We start from the raw sequence: 19046 nt of genomic DNA, 5'->3' as shown, positions 1-19046 counted from the left end.
GGTCCAAATTATTCCGGAGTAGTCCCCCACTACGGCGCGCCTCATAATCAAATCGTGGCTTTGACAAATAAAACCCCATCATCTTTTTTATTTATAGTGCTCCAAAAGCAACACACAGGCCATTATACTACAGTGGTCCAACAACAACACACGGGCACCTGCAGACACGGCCAAGGCCTGTACGCGTGAAGCCGTGACGTCACTCAAGTGTGCCTTCCATTGGCACCCGCATGCATGAACGCTATAAGCGTGGCGTGTGGCTTCTCGACGTACTCATTTTATTGTAGATGCCTCACTTTGTGTGATGTCGAGGCTCCAAGCGTTCAGAACCGCTGCAGTGGCTCAGTGGCGTTCTGCTGCCTTGCACGACGGGGTCGCGGCTCTGTTTTCAATCCGCGGCGGACGATAAGGGCTGAACGCAAAAATGCTCGTGTGCTTAGATTTAGGTGCACGCTCAAAAGTCCCAGGCGGTCAGCTTTAGTCTGGAGCCCTGCGCTGTTCGGCGTCTCTCATGGCTCCAGTGTTATCTTCGGACGTGCAAAAACACGCACCGATCAATCGAGAGTTATGTCCATTCGATTCGGCTGCACTTCGCGAACTATATTTCAGACCAGTTTCGAGCTCGTTCGGAGCGAGCCCGACATTCCCTGCACGAGTCCATCGGCACACTTGCCGGAAGAGCAGGGCGTTCTGAGTAGGCGTGGTGCATGCACGGTGCGTGCACCGTGTGAAGCGAATGACAGTGCAACATGTGCAGCCACGTTGCAACTGAATCAAACGTGGATAATTGCGGCGCCTCTTGAATTAGTTCAGGAAGTGCAAGGGATTGCGATGCACCTCTTCGGTGTTGTTGTTCCTTCACACCGCGACACCAGGAAAACATATTGTCGCTATAAAGATGGTATACACTACATATAGTAGTGCGCCGCCTTCAGTAAGAAGCTACGTTCTTTGAAAGACGCGCTTTGCTTCGCTACGATGGCTGTCCTGCTATACATCAAGGGTGCGGGAAACCGGGATTGATAACCGATCTGACCACAATAAGAGGGCTCTGTTAGCAATAGATCATCGCGCGACAATAAATTTGAGAGACGCGAGCGGAACAAGTGACAGACACAGCGCCAACTGTCTACGCCTGTTTAAAACGCACAAGAAAAAGAGTCTCTACAGCACTAGTTTCTGCCGTGGGCCTTCGCGCTGAGCGGGAACAGTTCGGATACGCTTCGTTTTACGCGCTGCCTGGGTCAAATCTTTCGTTGATGATCGTTCCTCCTTGACACAAAATATATCTCCAAAGACGTCGGCTAACGCAGCGTCCGCGCTCTTTCCAGCAAGGCGCTAATGCAGCGCTGAAGATCACGCTAAAGAAAAGGTTGTTTCGCGTTATTCCCCCTTTTCTCCATTTCTGCTCTTTCGGTGCGCTTGGAATGCTTGGGGACAGCACATTAATTATCAGTCTGCCGTCTTATAAGACGCACGGATGGTTATAAAGTCAGTTATCGTGAGCAACATATTTGTTTCCATTGCCATATGTGGCCAGGTTCATTGATTGTTCAGAATTGATGACGCGCCTAATGTACGTGAGATAGCAAGATTCTCACCCCAGCGAGATGGGTAGCGTTCCGCGATTTATGCGAGCGCATCTATCGTTTGCTGATCAGATCTTATGCCAGCATAGCTATCAACGGCAAGTACTCTCTTCCTTTTTGTCGCTAGCTGTCATCCTTCCCTCCGTCCTCCTCCTCCTTGCCTCACACTGCTGACCGATGTTCGGGTGTCAGCCGTGCGCTAGACAGTTACGGTGTGGTCAGCAGCAGGCTTTCATTTTCTCTGCAAATCAATCTTTGTCTCACTCAGTGCGCGATAATATGCAAATTCCTTCTGTTCTACAAGAAAACGAACGAAGATGCAAAAAACCAGGCTGAGCTTTACTGCAATTTCAGTAGCCGATTGACAAGCTCCATAATTAAGACTCACCTGCGGAACTCGTGTTGGGCATGCAAACTTCTTTCAGAGTACCACGTGCCATTATTCAGTAGCAGTGCCTTCCAGAGACACGAAATGCACCTTGCGATGTTTCTATATATACTGGAATTAATTGCCTCATATATACTGACATTCTGGTGGATCCGTATGTCACCATCTTTCAGCAAAATTTTTACCTTAAAGAAAAATATTTCACGTCTGCCTTCTAAATGCAATATTATAATTACGGTTCGGCAAATGTCATCCAAGCGAGCTGAGAAATGATAAAGTTTAGTATTTTACATTTTTATCAATAAGTATGACTCAAATATATCTGTTCTACCAGCCGGCATAATTTGCAACTGCGACGCAGGGATATTGAACGATATAATACTAACGTAGTCCAATAAGCAAGCTGTACATAGAATAAAGTAGGATATTTGCCAGTTCATAAGTGTGAAGGGCGGTATAGCAAAGAAAAAATAAAAAGCAGGAAAAAAGATTTAAAATGGGTTTTTAGATGGTAAAAAATTTTTCAAATATTGAGCATCATGACATTAAAGGTTATCAATTTAATTTTTCCCAATTACTGCATTTCTGCAGTACGTGCTCGAGCGACTTGATCCACAATAAAAATGTTACCATAACTAATAGTGAGGACGGTAAATTGTTAAGCGTACCTTATTAATCACAACTGTTCTCTTTTTCAGTCAACCCAGTCGCCAGGACTGGACATGAGAAGAAATTTCTTCCTAGCCAGGAACGATAGTGGAAGATACGTCACTGAGCTCTTAACTATGGAAGCCTTGGAAGTTATCGAAAATCATCCAGAAGACAAGGTAACATAGAATTCATCTGGTGTAGCAGCAAAACATAACGTTAAAATTATCAAAAGCAAGAAAAAAGAACGTGGATAAGAGTCTCCAATGCTTTACATAGGCTACTGCCTACAGTCCTTAGCTCTGCCTTAACGGGTGCTGCTTCCCAACGTTGTTTCACAGCCTTTGTTTTTGTACCTGGCACACCTAGCTCCCCACTCGGCCAGTCCCCAAGATCCTTTGCAAGTGCCTGACAAGTACGTCGAGCAGTACCGAGACATCGGGTCTCCGGAACGGATGAAGTACGCAGGTGAGAGATAAACATGTACGACGGTAGGCTCGCCTATACATCTTTTCCTTAGAGGTACCTCTTACAGTGTTAGGTTGCAGGTGCGCATCTGCTGTTAGTCCTAACACATTCGACGGACCGATTATCGATTTAAAGTGTCAACGACGCATCACGTGTCGCGACGTCACCGATTCGCAATGACCAATTACGCGTGTCCCCCCTCACCACTGATCAATAAAGCTGAGCACCTTTCCAATTCGGTATCTTAGCCGCGGGCGAACATGTACTATCGTGAGCAATATGAGCGGGAACACGCGACCCATGCCAAAGAGCCTCGAAACCGAGTTAAAGCGATACGCGGATGGGGCTGTCGAAAACAGAGGGGAAATGGCCCCCATTTTCCCTCTGTTTTCCCGCTAACTGTTGGCACTCCCACCGCGCCTGCGTTTGTCGAAAACGGCAGCTTACGGCATTTCACTGGCCGCCGATGGACGATAAGGTGGTGACGTGCGCAGTGACTTACAACGGGTAATTTTTTTCCCAGTCTTTTTTTTTTAGAGCGCAGCTCTTAGGCGCCCGTTCCTGCGTTTAGCGTAAGGTATTTTCATATACCTCCATAGGACCCCATGCATATCTTATGGAGTGCATCGTGTCACGTGTTCCAGACAGACGGACAGATTTCCCAGGGAAGTAGCTCTCGAATCTTTATGCTTCAAAACAGTGCTACTATTTGCCACGCTTCAGTGCAAAAAGTTGTCAGTAACCGCACTATCAAACAGGTTTATCAATGTGTGCTGGCGATGCGAAGTTACGCACTTTGTACAAAGAGGCGCATGGTGGGAGTGCCAACAGTTATTAAACAGCGTCCTCCTTTCCACTTTGATTTTGACGGTGGTCGCCGCGTATCGCCCATAGCAGGGTTCGAGTCTATCTGACACGTGCTCCTGAGTTCCTGCTCATATTGCTCACGATAGTACGTACATACGGTATCTATGGAGAAAAGAAAAACACAGTGCCCAGCCCCTAACGTGCCGTACTGGCTGTGCCTGCAGCGCGATAGACACCCGATTGCCATATAGATACAGGAGACTGTACGCAGTGCCAGGATTCTGGTTGTGCGTTCGTGGTTCGGAGTGGGGCTAGCCGCCGGAGCGCCTCAAAACGGAGCAGCAGGCCTTGTTAAGAACGGCCCGCTGAGATGCAAGTTTTGCCAGCCAGTTGCGACAGCAGCGGCAACCTTGTCTCGGAACGCCACCGTTACGCTCTAGCCTCGTCGCCATTGTGAATAAACGGGCTCGACGGACCAACTATTGTTACTGAGCCCGCGGGAACGTCGACTGAGACCCCTTCCCACGCGCCGACCAAGACGCCAGACAATGGGCAGCGGCGGAGGCCACTGTGCAAGGTCCGCTCTGGAATTTAGAGGCGCTGGCTGGGGTCGGGCGTGACCACCTGGCTACGGGGACGCAGGACAATGGACAACACGACGGCCGCGTTGCGAAGGTCAGCTCCGAGTGCAGTGAAAGTGCGTACGTGTGTGTGTGTAAACCGTCCCGCGGAGAGGCGGCTTGTTTACGATGACGTCGAACGTTTTGCCTCACCTGGGGATCTAGGGAACACGAAGTGTTTAAAAACCGCTGTTGTGCGGCTGCTCAGGACACTCTCTCTCAAGCAGTCATGTTAGACTGATGTACTTTCTCTCGCAGTTATGCTAGACTGATGTAGATACTGTAAATAAACCCATATTCCTCGTTCTCGATGAGAAGCAGTCCTTCCCTTCATCAATGTCTTCAGCGTGGATAAGTTGGACGACGGCATGGGCCAGCTACCTTTTAATTCATGCCGGACTCCAATCTTGACAACGGGTTACGAGCGATGGCATTGAGCCCCAATCATAAGAGCCTGCGCTTGCGGGGCGTCAGACTAGCTAAAAGCGGACCGCGCCGCGTCGTCTGTCTCAATCGTCGAGTTGCTTGCTGGTGACTTGTCGAGGTCGGGAGGTTGAAGTTACAGAAACAAGTTTATTTACACTTGTACAGTAAGCATTAGAGCCCACATATTTGCAGGATTATAATGAGGCTATCATAGTATAGCCCTAGTATAATGTGTGCTTCGATCCAGTTATTTAGACTGCTCAGATATACATGTGGACTTCTCAGATAATACGAGCAGTCTACATGACTGAATTGAAGCACGCAGCTGCATGGTGATCAAAGCACCTTGTTGTCAGAGCATTCTCAGACCCACTGAAGGTCTTTTTACAACAAACGTTTTCCCTATGTTCCTAGACCAGGTAATCCAACAACCTTGTCCCGGCCAACCAGAGAGGTAAACTTTCGCAGTACTCCGCCCATGGCGTAGCACCTTCGTACAGGCCTACGATGAAGTCACGAGGCAATCTGGAAGCATGGGTCGATGTTATTTCCGCAGAAGTCGTAGGTTGTTGGTTCCTTGTAGAAATTAGAGGAGCCAGGCCTTGACAGTGCTTGACAGGCCTTGAAGGCGGCGGTTGCTGACATGTTGAAGGAAGCTTCCAGAGACACGTTGACCCGGCAGGTCGTCGGTTCGAGCGTTGTTGTTGAAACGTATTTATTAAAGCATATTATCCTTCCTTCTTGACCATCGTCATCAAGGGTTGACGAGGCTGGAGCAGTCTTGGCCCCGCATACAATTGGGCCACGATGCTCGTGTCACCAAGGTACGCAAGGAATGTAGATCCGCTAGCGCTGAGTGTTGTCTCCAACGGGTCGCGTCAACTCTTTAAATGTGGATGGCCTTAAGGCGAGCGGACATATAGAACCCAGACATATCCACACTACGTTTAGTGTCGGCCGGCGTCGGGCTGTGGCATCTTGTGCATCGCCCGCTGGGCTGCCATGAGCCATTCAACAGGTTAGTCAGTTGTGCTGTCGTCGAGGAAGACGCTAATAGACGCGTCCGCATGCTGGCGTGCAGGTGCGGAAAATAGAGCCAAGCGTGTGGGCGTGAGGGTGGTGTCGACGCTCACTCTCCTTAGGCATGTTGTTGCCAAAAGTCCGTAACCGTGCGGGATAGGATTCTTGTCCTCCGGGAGGAGGGCACGCAGGGCCGCTTTCCAGTGCACTGTGCGTACAGGCTTGGCTTCTTCGTGGTCGTATTCGTTGTCCGGATCATCAGCAGAGGTTGTTATTGGATGATTCGAACCAGGATCAGAGCCTTGTCCGGGGATAGACCCTATAACCTCCCGCGCAGCCTCATGGGCCCGTTCATTGTCCTGAGTGTCGGCATGGCCGGGTATCCATTGTAGGGTGACTTTGACTCCGCTTTTCTAGAGCTCTCGTGTTTTGGTGTGAATACGTCCAACCATGCGACCACGAGAGTAGTACGACCCACAGGCGTGGACAGCATCTTGAGAGTCCGAATATATGTGAATAAACTTCGTCTCGCGGTCTGCATTTTTCGCGGCCGCGATCATGGCCGATAGATTGGTGCGGAATTCAGCTTCACGCGAGGTGACGTGCTTGCTAATTACATAGTAGAGAACGTATAGTATTCGTTTGGCGGCGGTACAGCTGGCGATGCCTAATTTGTCGCTCTACACTGCAGCGTCCGCGTATGTAATAGATGGAGATCGCGGTGTCGTGATCTTCAATGTCTACCTCATGCCGTGCCGCTGCCCCTGTTATTCGGGCGACATTGTTTTGGCCATGTTACGTGGTACTAGCTAGTGGCTCACAAGGTCGGCCATCTCCTATGGAGGAACGTCTTGGCTTGGTTGCTTCGAGGGGTAATATCTGCGCAGCTCTGTGAGCTTCACCGCATTTTTCCAGTATGTTTACCTGCGCCTCACCTTCCGCAGCAAGGTCTGTGTAGGTGGGCAGGCCTGTTAGAGTACGTAGCGCTTGCATGTTCAGCCATTCGAGCGTGAGGAGATTTCCTTTAGTGAGGCATTGGTATGTCATGCCATACAGAACCTTTGACACGAGAACTCCATCCACGAGTGCACACCACATCCTATCAACGGCGCCCCGTGATTTGGACGTAACTTGCCTAACAAAGTGCGAAGTCTCTGTCCATTCGCGGCAAATATCTCGCGCCCACGTTGTGGTATTGCCGTCTTTGTCGATGGGACGGTTCGAGCGAGGCACACGGCGAATGTATTTCCCGCTTTGAAACGCAATTGCAGCCGTTCCCGACAAATGCTCTTGGACTATTTTTAGTATTACAACTGCACTATAGGAAACGCTGCGGCAGCGAACAAACCATTAAATGCCCGACAAACGGCTTTTTCTTTTCTGACAGTGCATGCGTTCTTACACACGGACAATAAATTATATTCACCCAACTATTATCACCGTTTCTACGCGGATTTAAAGAGCGCTATCACTGTGTCAGCGCTTCTTTCAGCCTGCTCCTTCTTGCCATCTGCGTCCAGTCTTCGCGCTGCTTTTTTAGAGCGCAGCTCTTAGGCTCCCGTTCCTGCGGCGAGCGTAGGTGTTGTCCCTCGTAACTGAGTGAACGAACACAGCGAAGGGTGAAAGTGAACGCGGAGCGCAGCGGAAGATGAAAGACGGTGATAGCGAAGAGAGCGCGAGGAGGAAAGCGGAGGAGGAAGTTGCAGCTAGCGGTACCATGAGGTGCAAAGCGGAGGAGGAGTGCATGGCGAAAGCGTGAGAAGAAAAGCGTAGTGCAGCTACCCTATTCTATACACTATAGTGCCGCGCAAGACGGGCTTTCAGAATCACAATCGATCTTATTGTGATGATTAGAAAGGTTACAAGATGTTAATATACAGAAGGAGGTCCCGAAGTCAAAGACTACAATGGGACCTCCTTTGCAAACTAAACGTAATAAAACACAGATTACAGCAGTTTCAACAAATCGTTAACAAGGAAGAATTACAGGTTTTAGTATGAATAGCATAATTGAAGAATTAAATGTGGATAAATAAGTAATCTAAAAAAGCACTGTAGCATAATCTCGTTGACCACTAATAAATTAACAGCGTAAATGACATGACGTACACAGCATAATGTGCGAACTCGTATATATATGCATGGCAAGGACATCAAACAGAAACCAAATAGTATAACAATGCAAATGAAATGAATACACATTGAAAGAATGGTTGTGATTATGAACTAAGCATCAGTATTCGACAGAATGTATTCTTTTAGCTGTTTCTTGAATTCGTGAATTTGTTGGGTTGATAATTTTAAGTGTTTTTATATCTAATGGTAGTGTGTTCCAGAATGCGATAGATGAAAAATGGAGGCTCTGCTTGCCATAATCAGTATGTATTTTGGGTAAAATGAAGTTCCTATGTTATTGTAAATCTGGTAATATTAGTATTTATTAGAGAGATTGTGGTATCACGCTATCGCGTCATGTGTAATTAATTTGACGGAACAAAAAGGTACCTAAGTTATATTTAACGAGTTGTGTGACTGAAAGAATGTGATTAGTTCGTAAAAGATATGAGGCGTTGTGGTTGTATGGGCTGAATGTAATTATCCTAATAGCCTGATTCTGTAGGACTTGAAATGAGTTTAAATGGGTTACGTAAGTGTTTCTCCAACAAGTAACACAGTAGTTAATGTGGGAATAAATAAATGAAAAGTATAAGGATAGTAATATTTGATGGTTAAATATGTTTCGTGCATTTAGAAGTACCCTGATGTCGTAGGTAATGTTCTGTTTTAGTTTGATTATTTGTTCAATAAATTTAAGATTTCCGTCTACTTCTATACCAAGATAAGTACAGGAAAAACATGCAGGGGTAGGACTGGCGCCATGAAAAATAGGAGGAATGGAGTGAAGTGTTCGTTGGTGGGAAGTGAATACAACAAATTTTGTTTTCGACAAGTTTATCTGTAGCTGGTTAGTATGGCACCACTCCAGCAGGCTGTGTAAATCGCCATTAAGGTTAGATAGTAAAGTTGTAAGGTATTTATCGGAGTTAATGATAGTAGTACCATCTGCATAAAGCATACATTTCGAAGAAGAGAGGCAGTTCGGCAGATCATTGACATTTAATAAAAATAAAAGCGGACCCAATATGAAACCCTGGGGCGCGCCAGTATTAGTGAACATGGTTTTAGAATGAACGCCTTGAAATAGCTACTACGTGCATTCTGTCTGTTAAGTAGTTTTGCAGTAAGAAAAGTGCTTGGCAGGTGATTCCTAATGATTCAAGCTTATGAAATAAGATGCGATGATTTATTTTCTCAAACGCTTTACTTAAATCTACAAATACTGAAGCTGCATGAGTGCCTTCATCGATAGCGAGTTTTAGTTGATCGGTCAGCTCAACAAGAACAAGTTTGGTCGATTAACCCGGGCGAAAGCCGTATTGGAATGGTGAAAGAATCTCAAATTTTGTGAGGTAATTAGTTAAGCGTTCTTCTATAGGCTTTTCAGTTACCTTGGTAAAAAAAAAAGGGTAGTAGACAGATGGGGCGATAATCGGAGATAAAAGAGCGGTCACCTTTCTTAAAAATTGAGGTGATCTTGCCTTGTTTAAGTTCCTGTGGGAAACTGCCTGATTTAAACATGATGTTGATTGTGTTTGCAAGGATATCAGTTATTAAGGGTGCAATTAATTTTGTATGGGAAGGGTTTAACTTATCGATGCCGGTGTCAATTATTTTCATGTTGTTTATAATGTTTAGAACTTCCTGGGATGGTAGTTGGAAATAGAGACTGTGGCAGGCACTGGGGTACGGGATTGTGGTGCGCAGGCGTCTGGTAGTTCTCTGCTAAAGAAGAAATCAGCGAACGCATCAGGCTATTTCTTTGACGGTTTTGTACGCCTTGCCCTGATGAGTAATTTCTGTTATAGTTTCGCGATTATTTGCCCTATTTAAGAAGGAGTTCAGAATTTCCCATTTCTTTTTTACGTTTTTTACCGCATTACAAAATGTTCCTTTCGCACGATGTTTTTTTTTTTGCTTTTTTCAATTTGGCAGAAAGCTGGTTAGAAAACTTCTCGTACCGAATGGCTAAGTTCTTGTTAAATGGTAGTCGCTCGATTTTCTTGTAAGTATTATCCTTTTTGCTCACAAAAGATTATCTGTTACCCATGGAATCTGAGGCGACGCGAATTTCTTTTTGCATTTGACTTGATGGGTATGATGACCAAAACAGCTGACTTAAGCATAGAGATAACCAGTGCAAATGATTTTTGTGGATCATTTGTAGAAAAGATAGGGGACCAGTCAAGATTCGACACGGCTTAAATGAATGATTGCTTGTCTAATATAAACTTCGTGTACGTGATTTTTCCGGAGCCATGAGTATAGTGAAAGTTTAAAAATATAGGATAGTGATCAGTTATGTCGGTCATTAGAACACCTGCGTCTGGTTGATATGCCAAATTTGATAATGCACGGTCAATTAATGTACCTATGGGGTGGTTAGCACATCGTGTCGGTATCCTAACTAAACATTCAGAGCCGAATCTGTTAAAACAATCAGAATAATGTAAAGCATTAGTTGACGTACTGTCAGCGAGGTTAATGTTGATGCCGCCTATAATTATTACATTTTTGTTTTCATTTGCTATCATTCCCATAACATTATGGAGAGCAGCACATAAGTCTATTGCTGATGAAGAGGGTGAAGATATATGCAACCAATTATTAGGTCTTTCTTATCTATGTTGAGGAAGTCATTTTTAAGTTCAATCCAAACGTCTTCACAATTATAGTTACGTTAAGCACAAGATCATTCCTTCGGTTGTATGTAATATCAGAATAGATATATAGCACTGCGCCGCCATGGTTGCTGAACGGACGATAGGAGTATTCAGCAACAAAATTAGAAAAACAGAAAAGGTGTTTATCGTAGTCACTCAACCAAGTTTCAGATACTCCGATGACTGAAAATGGGAAGGTGAACGCAGACAGGAGATAAGAAAATTCCTCGAGGTACTTGCGCAGACTGTACGCATTCAAATGCAAGACAGATCGTTGATGATTTGAACGAAGATCGTTTAACTGGTTAGCTGTGAGATAGGACGAAATTGTGAGATTTGCCTAGATGACAGGCACAAAGGTGGATTAGTTATCACTGAAAGGTCGGATTCAGTTGCGATGCGAAAGACGCGGCTTTCATTTTTTTTATGAGCGAGACGAGATGGGCGCCAGACTAGCGCGCGTCGTCTGTATGGAAACAAAGCACTGCATGAGCGGAGGTCTGTCTGCGGTGGCTTCTGTGAATCACGCCCATGCGTTCCGTGCGCCGCCTCATTTCGCTCCGTTTGCAACGTGGCGCACGAGACAGATTGTCCGCGCCAGCCAATATATCGCGAAATCAAAACACGTATACAGCTGCCCTCAAATTTCGCATTATGGGAAGTATCGTAATCGCCGCTGAATTATTTTTCCAGAATAAATCATTCACCAACTGTTGGAATCTCAGCGCTGACTCCCGTTATTGCAATCGCACCGCTCGCACGAGTTGTTCAAACTGGGTCGCAAGCCCCAAGGGTAGCGTTGGCCTGGCGGCCTGGGGCACAACTGGAAGCATCCGAAGGTCCCGGCAAAGCATGAGTCGACTGGTAACAGAACAACTTGTTAATTCTAGCATCGCAAAAGAGCGGGCGGTCAGGTCGACCGAAGTGGAGAGACGGGAGAGCACGTAACTCCACGGAAGAAATCGGAGCCTCTCTCTTGGCGTCCGGGGGCAGCTGCTTTTATCCTCTCGGAGTTGAGGGCAAGAGGGAACGCCTCGATAGAGGCGCACGTGACGCGGGGCACGGACAGGCTGAGAGACACGTTGAGACGAGTGTAGTGACGCATCCGCCGGGCCGGCGCCGGTCAGACCTCCTCGCTTCACACTTGGGGAGCTCCTCTCCCCGGCTGCCGCGCTTTGACAAGCGTGGGCACCAACATGCACACACACACACACGCACACTTGAAGACACGTGGCATTGAAACATGCCTGGACGCGCTTAGCGGGGAGGCGTATAGGCGGCGCTGAACGGGCCAAAATGTCCGCCGCTTTGAACGAAGCCCCGGCGTCCGTTGCATCCGCGCCGGCTATACCGCGCGTCGTAGGCGAAACGTAACACAACAAATAGCCCGTAAACACAATCCTGGGGCGAGATCGGAGGTCGTTCTTTGGAGCAGGCGTTCAGTTTCACCGCGCGCGATTGGCCCAGGCCGCGCCGGTGTCCTCAGCCGCGGGGCGCGGTCACGTTTTGGTGACGTCAAAATGACGGCAGGCTCGAGCCTGTCAATCATTTTGAAACCGTGCACGTCGTCTGCTAGGAGCAGAACGCGACAAGAGGTGTTCAGTTCGAGCGGTCGTGCGCTCGCTACGAGACCGATTTCGCATGGCACGTCTGGGGGATTGGATTGGATCCAAACGGCGGCTGTGGCTACGGAATCGCACGTTCGGATCCAATCCATAGTCTAATTCGAGAAAATGGCGCTTGGAATGGGAGCTTCGGTTGTTGCGTTGGCGTTGCTCGAGGAGGAAGCAGAGCGGTTGGACGTGCGAAATGCGTTTGAAGAGGTGGCAGAAAGCGAATTCCGTCGTCCCTTTCGTTTGTCGAAACGAACAGTGCGTTAGTTGTGCGACTAACTCGACCCCATAATCGGGTTCCAGCGAGCTAGTGGAATGTTGTTGCCTCTTGAAAAGTGCGCCACTGTTCTCCTCGTCCTTTTTTTACTCTGTGCGCTACGCCACCTATTGCCCACGAAGAGAAACTAATAGTTATAAATTGTAGCAGTCGTAGGCATTACCAGAGTCCTTCCATGGAAGTATTCTGGTATTTTTTTAATTTGAACATACTGAAGGCTTTGATGGCCCTCGCTGGAATGGTTACAAAGGTAAAACAACAGCAATCATGAACAAAAATTAATTGTTTTAACTTTGGTTACAAAAGATCCCACAATATTACAACACACAGCACTGTTAGGTAAGTCGTTCCAGTAAGAGATAGCGGAGGGAAACCGTGAATATTTATGTATAATAACGCGGCTTGGAAGTTGACGAACTGCCTTAGTGTATGGTTAGTTCTTGATGAGTGTAAAAACTGTAAAAACGGATCTAGTAAGTAACGTAACCGTGGGATTTTGAAGTGGCCATGGTACAAAAGGTAAATGAATTTAAGTTTTGAGATTAGTCTTCGTTGTGCCAGTGGTTCTGAACGTGCTTTCGATAATAGTTCAGAGACACTGGATTGCCTTGAATAATCAGAATATGGGAATCTGATTGCCAGTTTTTGTATGCGCTCTGCTTTATCAATGAGGTGTTTTTGATAAGGGCTCCAGATTAAATCAGCATATTTAAATGATGGTCTAATAAGTGTTTTGTAGGCAGCTAATTTCACGTGCGGCGGAGTATTGCACAGCTTCCTTCCCAAGAAGGACAGCTTACTTTCAGCGGTCTGACATATGGAGGAGATGTGACGTTTCCAGTTAAGGTTCGACGTGATATTAAGGCCCAAGTATTTTACCTGATTGAATTTGACGAGTACGGTGTTTCCTAGAGTATACATGAAATGAAGTGGATTTTTCTTGTTAGTAAATGTGATGCATTTTTTTTTCAACGCATTAACACTCATGCCCCATGTGTCGCACCATGAACGGATGGATTGAATGAATTGTTTAGTGCGATTTGGTGTCCTATGTTACGTGCAACTGTGTATACTACACAATCATCGGCGAAAAGCCGCATTTGGACCATTCCATGAGCATTGAACTGGATATCATTGACGTAGATGAGGAATAAGATAGGAGCAAGAACGGACCCTTGCGGAACCCCTGAGTAAATTTTAAGTTGCTGCGAGACATGTTTATCTAGGGCCACGCTTTGTTTTCGATTTAATAGAAAGCTGCAAATCCATTAAATTATTTTGCTGTCAATACCAAAGGCTGGGAGTTTTGTAATTAAATCTTGATGCAGGACGTCAAATGCCTTGGAAAAATCTAAGAATACTGCGTCTGTTTGGTCTCCATCGTTTACTGCATTAGATATTTCGCCCGTCAGCTCAGCGAGTTGGGTTACGGTTGATAGACCTGATCTAAATACGATTTGTCGGCTGTAAAGCAGATTGATACTTTCTAAATGGGAGATTATGGCCTTGAAAATTATGCGTTCCAATAGTTTGCAACAAGCACTTGTTAATGACACAAGGCGGTAGTTATTTAATTCTAATTTCGAACCTGGTTTGGGAATTGGAATGATCTTAGCATATTGCGCTAATCTTGTGGTAACGTCGCTGTTTCAAGGGAGGTGATAAATATTTTGTGCAGGTATTTGGATACCTATTTGGCATAACGGTTTAGAAATTAATTAGCAATTTCGTAGGGGCCGGGGATTTCTTCAAATCTAATTTTCCTAAAAGAGAAATGATGCCTACTTCACTTATAGTTAACACTGGCATGGACACTATCAGCGGATACGGTTCCAGTTAGGCGTTAGAGGAATGTTTCGTGAAAACAGATTGGAAAAAAGTGTGAAATGCCTTCGCAATACCTCCGATTCGGAAATAATGGTATCTGACATATTTATTTGTGAAATGGTTTTCTGTTTATTAGCCAAATATAGCCAGAATTTCTTAGGGTTCTGCGCCATGAACGAAGGACTCTGGTATTACTATACGAGAACGTGTTTAAGCTTGAGAAGAAAAAATACATTTGTTATATAAACATTTTATTCGTTAGGAGGTGAGATACATTTCGTTTTGTAGTATATTGTCTGCAAGCAGACGACAAACGAGGCACGTAAGCTTTCGGTAAGTTCTCGTTTGCCGATTGGCTGCTCTCTCCCTCCCGTTCTCACAAAGTTTGCGGACTACCCACTTTGTGACGTTGCAGCAACTGCACTAAAGCTGTTTCGAACAAACAACTCCGATCGCGTCCCTGCAGGCTACTTTACTTGTCTGTGTTATCAGTCGTGACGCATATTAATTATGCTACCGTATTTAAAAAAAAAAAAATGTGCGAGAGAGATGTTCTATGTTTTTTTTAAAGTAATTTACAAAAAGCTATACGTTTATCTTGGGAATAAACAATTGGGCGGCAGGGAGTAAGAATTATCTATAAGGCTCGTTCGTGTTCCACTACACAGGTTGAAGCAAGGACGTCTAGTAAAACAGTTTTGTTTGCTGGAAGGAATTGGCAACATACTCTCAACCAGTGATTTAGCTCCTCGTATGAACAGCCGTATTCTCGAATGATCACTTTCGGGGGTACTTTCTCTTTTATGTGATGCTGCATCCCTGCTGACAAAGCAGTTCATGAACTGTGACGTATCATTTAAGAGGGCGGCCACCCAGAGACAAGCGCTTCTTACGAACGAAATATTTTGCGAATTCGGCCACGCTTATTCGCCTTTGCTACCCACGGCCACATGCACCCGTGCACACCCGCCATGTTTATCTGGATTCAGCTTCTGCCAATTTCGAGCAACTGATCCGAGGCCAACAGGCGACCACAGTTGTTTGACATATCGGCTGTCGCTGCATCACGTTCGCAGGCATGGTTTCGGCTCTGGACGAGTCCGTGGGCCTGGTGTTCGAGGCCCTGGCGAAGAAGGGCATGCTGAGCAACACTTTGGTGGCCTTCAGTTCGGACAACGGTGCCGACGTGGCGGGTCCAAACGCCAACTACGGGCAATCGTGGCCGCTGCGGGGCCAGAAGTATAGCCCTTGGGAAGGAGGCGTGCGCGCGCCGGCCCTCCTCTGGAGCCACGCGCTCGGTCCCAAGGTCCGAGCCGGCGGCGACTACGAGCAGCTGTTCCACATTGCCGACTGGCTGCCCACTCTGTATCAGCTGGCGGGTCAGTGAACGTATGCCTAAAAGAAAATTAATAATTTATGAAGCAGTTCTGATGCTCACTGATGCTATGACTAAGCGTCCAGACCACTGAAGATTGTCTCGTGCACCATAGTTATAATGAAGACAGTCTTCTTTAAAAGAACCGTATGGGGGCGTTGCGCTTGCTGAAGAACGTCGCTATACCTATGAACATTTGACAATGTGAAAATTTCCATCAAATAGCGAATCTGTGGTATCTCATTCTTTAAGGTGCGTGTTGCATCGTTCTTGTCAACTCGCCAAGCGCTCCCGTGTATGCGCCTGAACCCTTGCGTTTCATTCCTGCCTGTTGTCACCGCTAATGCTCATGCACATCATGCTCTAGACAAACGGTCTATAAAGAGGCGCTCACGCGTTGCTCAGGAGGCGATCTGGCAGACCTAGGCGACATCGACGGAGTCAGCCACGCGGACGCGCTGGTGGTTGACGCGAGTCCGCTGCCGCCACCGCGCACGGAACTCGTGGTGAACATCGACCCGATTGACAACTACTCAGCCATCATCGACGGCCGCTTCAAGCTCGTAAAGGGCGTCGCGGAAGGGGGAGAGTACGATCAGTGGTACCCGATAGTGGGCAACGTCGACTGGAACTCGACCAAGCCCCTGGAACAGTGCAAGGCGTCACCTGTGGCTCGGGTGCTGAGGAGCTTGGGCTCGGAACCGGCGTGCGGCCCGTTGGGCGGCGCCACTCCCATCAACTGCGGCGTCCGGGACTCCGCAAACATGTGCCGGCCCACTGTGGCGCCTTGCCTGTTCGACCTGGACGAGGACCCGTGCGAGTATAATGACGTCGCCGCCGAGCATCCCCAGGTGAGACGTTCAGATACCAACCGTTCCCATGCATGCGTGATGCACAGGAAGTTATAAAACATCACATCTAGGGCATTTGCATGAACACGACAAAAGCATGGTGAAGTCGATCACTTGGCAATGTACATGCAAGCGTCAATCTGATCGCAGCAGGCATCTTCTTTTCAGTTTTCGTGACAAGTCCATAAATTTCTCCCTGGAGCAATATATGGTGTCAGAGTAATTTTGAACACCCTTACCACACGTACAAAGACTTCATACTTTAACTAAAAGAAACTGTTTCTTCGAATACGAGAATTCATGTTATAGAGGTCAATAGACGCGATAAAGAATAAAGTATAGCAAGAACTGTAGATTGAACTAGATATTTTCATTTACTGCATGCCGAAGCTTTGTACTTTCTGGTGGGATACGGCAGCAGCATGCATGTGTTTCTTTGAAGCTTTACGCTAGTGTGTTGTTCTTCTTTGTATTTCTTTTTCTGAACAGTTGGTGAAGAACCTTCTCTCTACGCTGAGAAGCTACAAGGATGCGTCCACGCCTCCCTCAAACCTCCCACAAGATCCTTTGTCAGACCCAGGACTTTACGATAACGTTTGGATCCCCTGGCGAGATAAGCTGCCGTGATATGATTGAAAGGAGCGGCCGCGCTTCACTTTTTAAATTCCTTTTTCGACGTCATCGCTCGTGACCGAGATGGCCTCCTCCTTTTTTTTTTTATTTTGCGCGCGAGGCATAGACACTGCTTCAGCACGGAGAGCGAGCGTTCCTTAAGCAGTCGCACGTCATTGGAACTTTGGCGACGCCAAGTAGAGGTTACGGACGGCGTTGCATCAAGGGACAAATCATTACGTATGTTTATTTTTAGTTTAGAACGAGTCATTATCGCTGTATTTAGGAACGGACAGGACGCAATAGCGAATGATTCCCAACCAATCTCCGACGCTATCAATTGGATTTCGATATAAGATTTGCGTCTACCGGTTTGTCCACTTCAGTGGACATGCCCTTAATCATACCACGAAATATGACCATATTCGCGATATGGTTGTAAAGACTCTCATAGTGACGTATTCTGTTACCATATTTCCAGATATGATGTAACAGAAGTGATAATAAATTGCAATCACTTTGTGATGAACTCTTTATCTTGTGTTTTTAAGTGCGCTCTTAAGTTTTCAGCTAGTCGATTTCAGGAATTTAATGTTAGTGTTCCACCTAAATTCAAGTACCATGGTTCGTATCCACAGAACAGTTTGTTCTCTATAGAGGCTCAGGCATACTAAGCCAGTCAATCCTAATAGCCAATATATTATCAGCAAAGGCGGCCGACAGTGACAAACAGTTCTTACAAAAAAAAGTAAGGAAATATAAGGACGCGATCTTTGCTTAAATAAGCGAGCAGACGGTGACTGAAAGCGAATGAAACCATACCGTGACAATGTTATAGTTTTTAAAGCGAAATAAGGAATGAAGACACAAAAATGAAGCGGGCCACACGCCCGCGATCTTAGGATGTCACTGGCGACGCTTCACCCATATGACAACAGCAGTGGCTGAACTCCCCCATACTTTCATTGTTGTTTGTGTGAATCCGCAATTTAGAAACCTCCCTTGCTGATCACGTCGGCCGATGCGGAACAATCTCTCCCACGCCGCTTCGCTCCTCAGTAAAGCAGCGTCTGATATATATTTGTTCCACATTCACCACAGAGGTTAAGTGTCTTCCTTATTTATATTCAATAAACGTTTTTTTCTCTCCACCAAACACTGCAGCATGCATCATCACTAGTACGATTTTCTTTATCCAGTTAGCCCTCTTTTCTTGATTATCGAGCTTTAAAAATAGCGGGCGCAAGCTACTATATATATATATATATATATATATATATATATATAGCGTACCAAGAAGTAATAGAGAGTTTTAGAATAGGGGCCCCAATTGTTTGGGGCCCCAAAGAGCTTTGCGGGTGTTAGCGTTGGGGCACGCAGGAGTGAAGAGTTTTAGAATAGGGCTTTGCGTTTGTGGATAGCCTCTAGCGCTGACAGCGCCACTACGGCGTCAAAGAAAAGCTATTAGAAATAATTAAATAAAGTATACCATTCTATGATAGGAATAGTAATTTTGACTTGCGTGTATTCGCGTTCAATTACAATTTAGAAGTTAGTCTGTAAGCAGCAAACAATTAGTTGCGCTTAGTTTTGGGCGAACCAACTTTACTTGCCTTCACCAGCCAAGCTTAGCCGTGTTAGGCCTACGAGCCATAAAATCCACAGTCGAATTCGGGATCAGCGGCGTCTAATGAATCAATCTTCTTAACACACGCTAGTTTAGAGAAAGCGATAAGCGCAGTCA

The 19046-nt window shown here is 46.3% G+C and overlaps 1 protein-coding gene across 1 annotated transcript in view; it reads left to right on the top strand.

The window, feature by feature from the left end:
• The window catches only part of LOC140219011 (arylsulfatase B-like), an 85342-nt gene extending 66884 nt beyond the window's left edge, over nucleotides 1–18458 (top strand). Inside the window, exons 5-9 of the mRNA XM_072288851.1 lie at nucleotides 2676–2804; nucleotides 2967–3093; nucleotides 15541–15843; nucleotides 16245–16690; nucleotides 17180–18458. Coding sequence (XP_072144952.1) covers nucleotides 2676–2804; nucleotides 2967–3093; nucleotides 15541–15843; nucleotides 16245–16690; nucleotides 17180–17317 — 1143 coding nt within the window. The 3' untranslated portion in view covers nucleotides 17318–18458. The remainder of the gene's footprint in view (nucleotides 1–2675; nucleotides 2805–2966; nucleotides 3094–15540; nucleotides 15844–16244; nucleotides 16691–17179) is intronic.
• The last annotated feature ends 588 nt before the right edge of the window (nucleotides 18459–19046 follow it).

Source organism: Dermacentor andersoni, chromosome 1 (genome assembly GCF_023375885.2).
Source record: "Dermacentor andersoni chromosome 1, qqDerAnde1_hic_scaffold, whole genome shotgun sequence".
Taxonomy (NCBI): domain Eukaryota; kingdom Metazoa; phylum Arthropoda; class Arachnida; order Ixodida; family Ixodidae; genus Dermacentor; species Dermacentor andersoni.
This window is presented reverse-complemented; position numbering and strand designations above follow the sequence as displayed.